Here is an 11,719-nt window from a genome sequence, read left to right on the forward strand (position 1 = left end):
GCATTCCTAATAAAAAAAATTCACGATATACTTAGAATAAGTTATGATGGGTTGGAGGACACCGTGAAAGATATTTTCCTTGACATTGCATATTTTTCAAAGGAGAAAAAGTAGGTAATGCAAGGAAAAAACTAGACAAGGGTGATTTCTTTTCACATTATGGTATAAAAGTGCCTGTGGATAAGTCTCTCATATCTATTGATGAGTTTGAAAGATTAACTATGCATGACTTGCTGCAAGAAGTGGGTAGAGCAATTGTTCGACAAGAATCACCGAAAGAACCTGGCAAACGTACTAGGTTGTAGTTCCATAAAGATGATTCTAACAAATTATTAACAAATTACTCATTTTATTATTGGAATATATATAGTGACACATGTCGTCATTTTATTGGCTTTCTTGTGGCACACTAACGGAATCTGTCAAGTGTTTTGATCGAATTTGACTGCAGGGAGCAAATTGTTACTTACGAAAAAGAAATTATTGTAAATTATAAAAGTTTTTTAACGTAAGTCTTAGCGTACTTTTTTCTAGGACATGACGAATATCTTTATGAAACTACAACCTACTACGTTTGCCGGGTTCTTTGGATGATTCTTGTCGAACAATTTCTCTACCCACTTCTTGCAACAAGTCATGCATAGTTAATCTCTCAAACTCATCAATAGACATGAGAGACTTATCCACACGCACTTTTATACCATAATCTGAAAGGAAATCACCCTTATCTAGTATTTTCCAGACATTACCTACTTTTTCCCGTTGAAAAAATATGCAATGTCAAGGAAAATATCTTTCACAGTGTCCTCCAACCCATCATAACTTATTCTAAGTATATCATGAATTTTTTTTATTAGGACTGTTTTTATACCTCTCCAATGCACTTTTCCATTCATGCAAGCTTTTACTAGATAGATTTGAACCTAGCAACACTAAAGCTCTTGGAAGGCCCCTTGCATAACCTATTACATGTTCTGTGAGTTCCATAAAATCATTGTTAGGTTCGCCACTTTTAAAGGCATGTCGACTGAAGAGTTGAAGTGCTTCATTGTGATCCAACTTATTCACCTTGTATACTGAATCAACTCCATGTGCACGAATTAAATCTTTATCTCTTGTAGTTATGATAATTTTACTTCCTAAGCCAAACCAATTACCTTTTCCAGCTGACTTTTCTAACTGAACTAATTGATCCACACATCAAGAACTAGAAGTACCCTCAAACAACAAAGCCTATATTGTATCAAAGTAATTCCTTGATCAAGATTGTTAATCATTAGACTTACGTCACCTAGGATCTTACAAAGAAGTTTATTTTGCAAACGGATTAAACCGTCCATTTGGCCAGAAGTTTCTCTAATGTTTTCCAGAAAACAACTACCTTCAAACTGTGTGGCAATTGAGTTGTAGGTGGCTTTAGCAAGAGTTGTTGGGTGGTCCCTCTTATGTGGGGACCACATGGACTACAACAAAGCCAAGATTTTTGCTTGTAGTAGAATTGTAACACACTATACGTGTGTTTATCAGAGACAAAAAGAAGAGAAAAATAAGGAGAAGAAAAGAAAGAATGTGGTGCAAGGAGAGAAAGAAAAAGAAATTGGAGGTTCGTTTGTGATCCGATCTTAATGCAATTTTAGAGTGTTGCTCCTGACGACGAGTGCTACGTATTGACTGGTGTCGATCGTTGGAATTCCTCTCCAATCACTTGGTTGCTAATACCTACTTGGTGAGATGTTTCTTTATTCTTGTTGGAATCCACTTTTGGGTGATGAATTTATGTTTAATCCAAGAATGCATGTATTCTTGATGTGGTGATAACCTCTTCATATTTCTCTAGGGAAGACAATTGTAAACTCATTATTGTTGATAGTAGAAGATTTGACTAGACTAAGTCCCGTGGTTATTACCTTCACATTGGAGGGTTTTCCATGTAAAAATCTTGGTGTCTTGCTTGTGGGTTTGCTTGATTATTATTTTGCTACTGTGTTACTATTTAATTTGCACAAAGAGGGGTAGATTAGTTCCGTTGAGCTTCTGAAATTGGTGTTCACCCCTAACACATTATTTGGTAAACACCTATATATTCAACCTCATTATTGTTAGAAATAATGCAAAATGTGTTCCTATTAAATAGCCTAATTCTTAACAATTATAGGTGTGTTCGGAGTCTTTGTATATTTTTTTTCAAGTTTCCTTATGTTTTTTATGTACTATATCTCATCTATAAAAAATAAGATGGTTATATATATGTCAATTCAGTAAAAGCTAAACATTTATTTAAATAATATTTATAATGTTTAATGAATCTAAATAATGTTTATTCAAGTTATAAGGAAAAACAAAATCTAGTATTTGTGATCTTAACAAAAATTCAATATCCAAAAAGACTTGTCATCCAAGTGGAACTGCAACTAAAGTCATTGCAAATTTTGTTTATAAGCTTATAAACAAATGCACAGATTTGTGTTAAATATCGTACCTTTAATAATACTCAAAGCAGCAAGAGAAGATTGTGCAATATTCAATCCAGCCATGAGGCAACCATGGTGAAGTAGCAGTTGTAAAAGGAAGGAAGTGTAGGCCACAGTTGTGTAGAAGATCCTCACTGATCAATGCAAACATAATTGAGTAAACCTTCTTTCAATTTCTAAATGTGTAAGTAAACCTTGGTTTTTATGTTCTTTTATTCATCCCCTTATGTTTTTTGTTAAGTTGAGCTCATTGCCATGGAAAAGATCAACCAACTTTCTTATATGAATTGTCATTTTCACTTGGTTTAATTAGGACCACTACAAAAGTATAGCAATTCTAGGGAAGAATTTGATTTCAAGCAGCTTGTGGAGGCATTACAATCTGAATGTTCCATTGAAGAATTTGAGCTCTCTGTTGTAGTTTCTAGGAAAATTTGGTTTCGCCAGAACATGGTTCTTCATGGTGGGGGATTTTTTAGACCCTAATAGTGTAGCAAAAGGGGCAGTGGCATCATATGAAGTATATAAGAAGATTGTAGGACAGGTTGAATAAAGAAAAAAAAAAAAAAGAATGGCGAGCCTGTCTATCCATGCTGGAAAGCCCCGTACGATAGTGAACGTAGTCAATGTCAAGAGACAAAACTGGAGAAGATATGGCCACATTGTGGAATCTGGATCATATCAAAGATGTTCATAGCGGCAAATTGTTCGGAGTCGAGGGAGGTCAGGTAATTCTCTCAAATGCTTTGCTCTGCCATTTCCTTCCACGTACGCTTGAATAGACAACAAACCCAATTCTCCAAATGGAAGTTACAAACGAAACACACAAGTCTTTCCTTACGTCTCCTCTTCTCTTCATTATGTTTCCTTCTTCCCTCTTGCCCACAAGGTGGACTTTGAAAGAATATAATAAAACAATAGAAAATGCTAGGTGTTCTTCTAGTGTTCTCCTAGTGTCCTTGTAACTGTGATGTGACTTTTAAAATCACCAATAGATTAAAAGTCAATAATGATAATCTCTAGATTTAAAGTCAATATTAAATCACCAATGGCTTTTAAAATGTTTCTTTTAAAATTACCAATAGATTTTGTTTGGATTTTCCATTCAATCGCAACAAAATACCCCTTTTTAGAAAAAAATATTTAAATTTTTTTGCATGCTGTTAAATTCGAACCAACGCCTTAATCTTTGTAATTTTTTTCTTTTCTTTTTTTCCTAAAACAAATTGGAGTATATTGGAAAAATTTAGTGGATGGGTGAGATTGCAAACAATTGAAAGATAGATACACTAAATTGTGAGAAATTAAACTTTATGGGGACATTGCAAAAGTGATGACAATTCAAGGGGTGGTTAAGTGATCATGTTTTCCCAAGCAATCACTTAAAACTCCATACGGTAAGTATAAATGACAAATAATTCCGTATCTTGAACTTTTATTTTGAAATTTTGACAAAAACCATGCCGAACCATCCTAAATCCTTAGGGGTGGTTCGACTACCTCGTTGGCCAATTTGGAGTGGTCCAACCAAACCCTATATATATTTTTTTGTTTTATATTTTTATATTTATATATTTTTTTTTTCCTTTGTTTTTTCTTTTTTTATTATAAGAAAATTGTGTTGTATTATTATTAGTACTAATATGACATTTGGGGATTGAGATCCCCTAGGATTCCCTTTAAATTTGAGATTCTCAGCCATTCATCTCATCTAAGCATCTAAAATAAGTCATGTTTACTCATTAAATGCAAAAACATGACTTATTTTAGACGTTTAGATGAGATGAACAGCAAAATCTTATGAATTTGAGAATCTCAAATTTAAAGAGAATTCTAAGGGATCTCAATCCACCATTTGGAGGGTTTTCTATAATAAGTTTAGACCGAAAATGAAGGTGGAGAGTTGTGTTATTTATGCTCACACGAAGAGTTTTAAGAAGTGACGGAGCCACGTGGAGACCAATAAGAGCGATGGCCCCAACTAAAGCTGAAAAAAAAAAAAAAATTAAGTCTTATATGTTTGGCTGGCCCCTCCAAAAATAGTCAACAACCCAACAATTAGCCTATACATGGTTGTGTGCACAAGTTCAAGTTGTTTCTCTTTAATGTAGTGGGTTTGCCATTTGCAGCAAAAAACTACCACAAAGCTGGTCAAAGTCCATCATTATAAGCTTGTTGCCGTTGCCGGCGAGTTTCTCATTTTTCTTTAATTTGACGCGTCGCGAGCATGTGACAACTTGAATTATTATTTTGACAAACTTGCATAATTAGGGAGGTATAGTTAGCAGTTCTGCAATTCTCTCTCAATTTTCTCTACTAACTAGTACTCTTGCAACTTCGTATTTGGCCTTCCACACAGCTTCTTCGTCATGACTCTCTTCTTCCATATTTCAATGGGATGTATTCTTGAGTTTTAGAGGCGAAGATACTCGTAAAACTTTTACTGCTCATCTATACACAGATTTACGTTGAAAAGGAATCAACACCTTCATGGATGACAAACTTCGAAGCGGAGAGGAAATTTCACCGGCACTTGTCAAAGCCATTGAAGAGTCAAAGATTTCAATCATTGTACTCACTAAAAACTACGTATCATCCCAATGGTGCTTGGACGAGCTGATGAAGATCCTCGAGAGCAGAAAGACAAGGGAGATACTAGTTCTACCACTGTTCTATGACGTAAATCCTTTGGAAGTACGGCATCAAACTAATAGGGTTAGAGACGCATTCACTGAACTTTCAAAATGGTTCAATGATGATGAAATAAAGGTGGTGGGGTGGAAAAGAACCCAAAAAGAAGTGGCCAATCTATCCGGGATGTATTTGGGAAATTGGTATTTCTAACCACCTTTGCTGTCTCCCTTCTATATTGTTCTTTTTTTCTTCTAATTATGGTACATCTCATATACACATGTTTTCATGCATGCATGTGAACTATTTTACATTTAAAAATGTCTACTTGTAACTAACCTTTTAAATAATCTTTGTTCTAAAATTAATTAAACTCAGTCGATTCTTTTCTTTTAGATGTGATAATTTGCTTAAATAACTTTTTCATGACTTAAAAAGAAAAATGGAAAATGAACTTTCCATTTGTTGCGCACATATCGGGGGTGTTTGTCAAACTCCTCCCCACCCTTAAATACTATTCACTTCCTTTTTTCAAAAAAATCAACCTTAAAACCTTTTTATTTTTATATCACATCATTTATTTTTTACTACTATTCAAATAAAAAAATCACTACAAAACAAAATTTTCTACTTTTCAATACCACTTTTTCACTTTTTTATACCAATTATTATTATTATTATTATTTTACAAAAAGTACGAATAGTGCTTTGGTGCATAACAAACGCCCTCATAGTTATGTATCACTAACTTTTCTTTCTAGTCCTACTTTTTTAATACATAATTTCTCTTCTTTTTATCTGAAGGTAACTCATTAGTTAGTATGTTTTGTTATCTTTTTGTATCGGTAGGAATGAACCTGAATTTAGTGATGAAATCATCGAACGGGTGAATTCAAAATTAGTTAATAATACATACTTTCAAGTTGCCCAATATCCAATTGGAATAAAGTCTCATGTACAGGATATGAAGTCGCTTTTAGATATAGAGAATAATGACAGCACATGCATGATAGGGATCTTTGGAACTAGCAGGATTGGTAAGAGAACTCTTGCAAAAGCCATCTACAACTCGATTGATTCTCATTATGAAGATAGTTTTTTTCTTGAAAACATTAGAGAAACTTCCAACAAAAAGGGCCTGATCCATTTGCAAATTAAACTTATTTCTAAAATCCTAGGAGGTTCAAGTCAAATGGTTGACAATGTTGATCAAGGAATTACTTTGATACAACAAAGGCTTCGCTTAATACAGATACTTCTAGTTCTTGATGATGTGGATCATTCAGACCAATTAGAAAAATAGTTGGAAAAGGCAATTGGTTTGGTTTAAGAAGTAGAATCATCATAACAAGACATTTACTAACTAAACATCAAGTTTTATCCTACGAGGTGAAGGAATTGGGTTACTTCAAAGCTCATAAGCTCTTTAGTTGGCATGCCTTTAATAGAGATAGACCTGATGATGATTATGTGAAAGTCACAAATGATGCAATGTGTTATGCTAGAGGATTGCCACTTGCTTTGCAAGTGCTAGGCTCGAGTCTAAAAGGTAAATATATCTTTTATTGGAAAAGAAAATTGGACAAGTACAAAATAATTCCTCTCGATGATATTCAAAAAAGACTTTGAATAAGTTTTGATGGATTAGATGAAAATGCAAAGAATATTTTCCTTGACATCACATGTATCTTCAAAAGAGAGAATGTAGAATATGTCACAAAAATAGTAGATAGTTGTGGTTTTCACTCATATAGTGGCATCGAAGAGCTAAAAGATAAATGTCTCATCGCTGAGTTTTCGGATAAATCATTGGTGATGCATGAATTGCTGCAAGAAATGGGTAGAGAAATTATTCGATAAGAATCACCCAAAGAATCTGGCAGGCGTAGTAGATTATAGTTTCATGAAGATATTCGTCATGTTCTAGAAGAAAATATGGTAAGAATTATGTTAAAAACCCCAGTAGGAAAATATATATTTTACAAAATAACAATATTGCTTCAAGTTAGATGGTTATCTGACTTCAAGGGTTGAATATTCATGTAAAAATTGTGATGTGCATAATAGAAGGAGAACATGTGAGGTTAATCCCACCTTGAGAAAAAGAAAAAAAAAAAAGTCCCAATTAGAAATTCTAATTAAAGATTATACTGAACTTTATAAAAAGTTTAAATATAATTCTTGGAATTTTTTATTTTTTATTTTTTTATTTTTTGGTAAAAACACATTTATCAAAACAAACTACAAAAAAAATATATATATACAAAAAAAAAAAAAAAAAATTACAAAAAATTAAATACAAAACTTTTAGGGAATGTCCTATAGCTTCGTAATCGAAAATTTTGAAAACGCATACTTCTAGCTATTTAAAGTGAGAAGGTTGGTCTTAACAATACATACATACAACCTTTGTCAATTTTTACAATTTTTATTAGGATCTTGCCTTTTCTTTTATGAACAAGTAAGGCTAATATGTAAACATAAATATAACATAAACATTCATTTTCAGAATGTGATCATTAGCCAGTTGATGGCATTCCCAATTACAAATTTTGAATGAGTGGATATACTGGATAACATAATAGCAGAGGGTGGACAAGATGAAGAACATCCTCACGATCAAATTGCAATTATTGTTGGAGTCTACAGTGATGGTCATGAAATTTATTGTCCTCATGAAGATTACCATAAAACTTGCTGTGGATCATTGCACTCTGATCAATTATGGTAGCATTCCCATGTTCTTCCAGAAGATTTTAAGCTAAAGAGAGGAGATAATCTTCAAGTTTGCTTAAGTATTTTCCAGTATCATACAGGTTTGAATTTTATGTCTGTGAAACATTCAAAGTCAGTGTTCTTTAAAAGTTGCAGATTCTATTTGGTATGAAAGCATGAAGAAAAAACGATAGATTTAATTCAACCTTCAAAGAGATGCTGTGATGATGATGATGAATGATGATGGCAACTTGGAATCCAATTGTTACCCACAACAAAAGCGACATTCTTCAACACCTGGCACTTAGAATTCGTATGAAGTGAATAATGTAATTTAGGTGTGGATTTACTTATCTCTTTTTCAAATCCGATTTTGTTACCCCTTTGAAATTACTATTGCTTTATTTTTTAGGGTCTTGTTTGTGCTTTTATATATAGTTTTTTGCTTTACGATTTAGGTGGCATAAATTCATCAGCAATGAAAACTAATAAATTCTTGACCTGCTTGGCATATTGAAGGAGTTCCTTTTGCTTTGGCTGTTGTGTGTTTTGCGGGACTTGGACAATCTGGCAGGCAACTCACATGCTGCAACTTCTACTTCAAATGTTACGTTAGTGATTTTACTCTCCATTACCTCTCTTTATAATTCTTTTTTTTTTTTTTTTTTTTTTCTGTTTTTGTTTTTTGTGCAAGTATTATGCTCTTTTGTCCCAAAGCGGTAGCTCAATCGGCTGTGAACCGCGCCTCATAAATCGGTGGTCACTAGTTCGAATCCCCCTTCCCTCTTCCCTTGTGTGGACATGTCAAAAAAATAATAATAATAAATGTATTATGCTCTTTTGTCACTTCTTAATCATGGCTATGCTCTTTTATAAGATTGGAGTTAACGCGATATGCAATTTTGCTAATTGTTGAGAAAGGAAATTATTTTCTTTGTTCAAGGTCTAGTTAGATTTTCTTCACAATTTTTTTTTTTTTTTTTTTGGCCTTTCTTTCTAATTTTTTTTTTTTTATTTAAAAAAAAAAATTAACCAACAACTACAAAGAGAAAAAAAAAAAAAAATTAGCTTGATATAATGGCACACTATAATAAATGGAGAAAGGATCATATTATCTATATCTCAATTAACCAACGAATCGTCGAGTTCCATGACCATTCCATGACCATTTATAATAAATGGAGAAAGGATCATATTATCTATATCTCAATTAACCAACGAATCGTCGAGTTCCATGACCATTTATATTTATTACAGAAAAGCACAATCATCATTCTTAGTAGGACACAAGTAGGCCTCCTAAAGTTACTCCAATTACTAAGCCAAGAAAGACTATTTTTTCATTCCTCAATTGAAGGAATGTAGGTGAAATGAGAATTTAAGGCCATTACCTTCTTCTTTTTTCGTTTATCTTGGTTTTTCTATCATCTTCTCAAATGAGCATTTATACGTTGAAATGAATTTTTCTACTTTATATGAGACCTTATTGTTGAGTTCATCTCCACATAAATAATCAATGTACTTATCCCTACGACTTAAGAATTTTGTAAGGACATGTCTAAGGTTGTGGAAGTGGGTGCTTCTTGCAATCGATTTTGTAAAATCTCTAAGTGCATTAATAAAAGATTAACCAAATCAAATTCCTTCAAACTAACCAACATTTTTCTGTTTCTTTGGTGTCAGAGTTTTGATTATTGCTGCTGGGGACCTTTCCTTGGTTTTGGATCTCAGTTGATATTTTTTCCGGCCCGAGTATTATTTTCAAGTGATTGGGCAATATGTGAAGATTAAATAGAAAGTAATCCTCTTTCAATTTCTACACGTGTAAACCTTTGGTTTTTATGTTCTTTCTTTCATTCCCTCGTGTTTTCTTAATTTAGTTACCCTTTTGGCTAAAACTCTATGGTTCTTGGTAAAGATCTTGAAGAGGAATTTTCAATAGCAAAACATATCCCATTACTATTTTAGCTGTGCAGTGCTGGTGTCTAAACAATTGACAAATCTGGCCATTTTCATCTTGGGAGAATATAAAGGGCTATGACTGCAGTGACAATTGACAAATCTGCACGAAATCATTAATAGTCACTAAAGAATGCAGGAAGATCACCCACATATCATGCTTCTCTCCTGATAGATTTTCCATGTCCTCTTCACTTTCATATAGTAGTTTGTCCCATGTTAGTATATACAGTATTAGAGTATCTTGGAATCAAGTGGATGCAGTTTTACACATTAAAAAAGTACCTCGGTTTATTATTTTATTATTTTTTATTTTTAGGACACGTGGCATATTTTAGGAGTGACGCGTGAGAGATTAACGAGGTATCAATTTTCTATTTTCCCATAGGCGAGGTACTAGATTTGGTTGTTTTGGAAACCTAGAGGGAAAAAACCAAGGTACTAAAAAAATACTTAACCCTAGTTTTTATAGCATGGATGCATTGCTAGAGATGATGCAGAACCTGCAATAGACGACAATACCCATTACCCACTTGGCCAGCCCAAGTAGCTATTGCAGGCCCAGAAGCCCACAATTGGGGCTGAATGGATTGGGCCTAAGCCAAGGGCCTTAGTCACATAAAGAACACTAGGAATATTTAAGCAGTTAGTTTACTAATTCTTCAAAAAAATTTACCGTTAGACATTCAAGCTTGGTCGTTATTTTTATGACAAAAAACTAAATCAATTTAATTGGTTTTTGCAATTTTGACCGTTAGTCATTAACAAGTTTTTATTATAGTTTGACCATTTGATTATTAACAAATGTTTTCAGGTTTTTTAATGTTATGACCCTTTGGTCTGTAATTGCCTTTAGTAAACTATTGAGAAATATAGAGGGACACCAGCTTTCTCATATTCCAAGTACCCTTACCTTCATCAAAACTGCCAAATAGCACGGAAATAGGATGGAATAGTGGTGTTGCGGAACCATGTAAGAATCTAATGATGATTGCTATCCCAATCAATGAGGTGAGTAAAGAAAGCTTCATCAATTTAAGTAGCGCCTTGAATGGGCTCTTTGGCATGCCCTGTCACAAAAAACAAAAGCTTGCAATCTTTAAGAAAACTACACATAGATTGGAACCAGGCATCTAGAGATTTGTGTCATCTAGAGATTTCAAACGCAAAATCAGAGTGTAATTTGTGCCATCTAGAGTGTAGTTTGTGCCATCCAATAGCCTGAACATGATAAAGAATCACGTTTTGTGCCATATGGAATCAGGATGAAAAGATAAGTAGAAAACACCTTGCCAACCCTTGCAACAACAGTCAAAGTCAATATTCAACCATCAAACAATATGATCAAAGTCAACGGTCAAATCAGGCCTAACAAAGTGCTGGCGTGGCAGGGTGCTGATGTGGTAAAAGCATTGACGTTGCATAGGTGCTGACGTGGCACTAGGGTTAACGCTACACTCGGGCAAACGTGGCCTAGAATTGACATAGCGCTAGGGTTGAATGCCACATGGCGAAGAGTATGGAGAAGTTCTACCAACACGTGGCTGACGTGCCAAGGAGAAGGCTGCACGTGGAGTGTTTGCATCACAAAAATAGAACTGCAACATGTCAGGGCTGAGACGGAGGCATTCTTGGTGGACTGAACTTGGCGGAGGCGGATCTATGGTTTGGTGCTATGATCGACGTAATCGGATCACCATGTCGGCAAGAGGCAGCACGATCTAATTCTTTGAATGGTGCATGGTAGCTCCAATGGCGGTATTTTTGGCCACTTTGGACAGTCATCTTCCAAGGTTTCGAACAAGGATTGTGTAACGCCCCGATATTTGAACTAGCAAATATCGAAGTCGTGACGCTGCAACTTTAGAAAATACAATCTTACAGCGGAGTATGTATATATTTTTTTCTTTTTCTATGACCTAGGAATAACTTACACAACACAG

The 11,719-nt window shown here is 34.2% G+C and overlaps 1 protein-coding gene across 1 annotated transcript; it reads left to right on the forward strand.

Moving 5' to 3' along the window:
• The first annotated feature begins 4,961 nt into the window (after positions 1-4,961).
• LOC132162979 (disease resistance protein RPV1-like) lies at positions 4,962-6,405 on the forward strand. The gene is made up of 2 exons (XM_059573186.2): positions 4,962-5,305; positions 5,952-6,405. Exons 1-2 carry the CDS (start codon positions 4,962-4,964, stop codon positions 6,403-6,405), a joined length of 798 nt encoding a protein of 265 aa, XP_059429169.2.
• Positions 6,406-11,719: the final 5,314 nt, after the last annotated feature.

This window comes from Corylus avellana, chromosome 8 (genome assembly GCF_965113065.1).
Source record: "Corylus avellana chromosome 8, dhCorAvel1.hap1.2, whole genome shotgun sequence".
NCBI classification, from domain to species: Eukaryota; Viridiplantae; Streptophyta; class Magnoliopsida; order Fagales; family Betulaceae; genus Corylus; species Corylus avellana.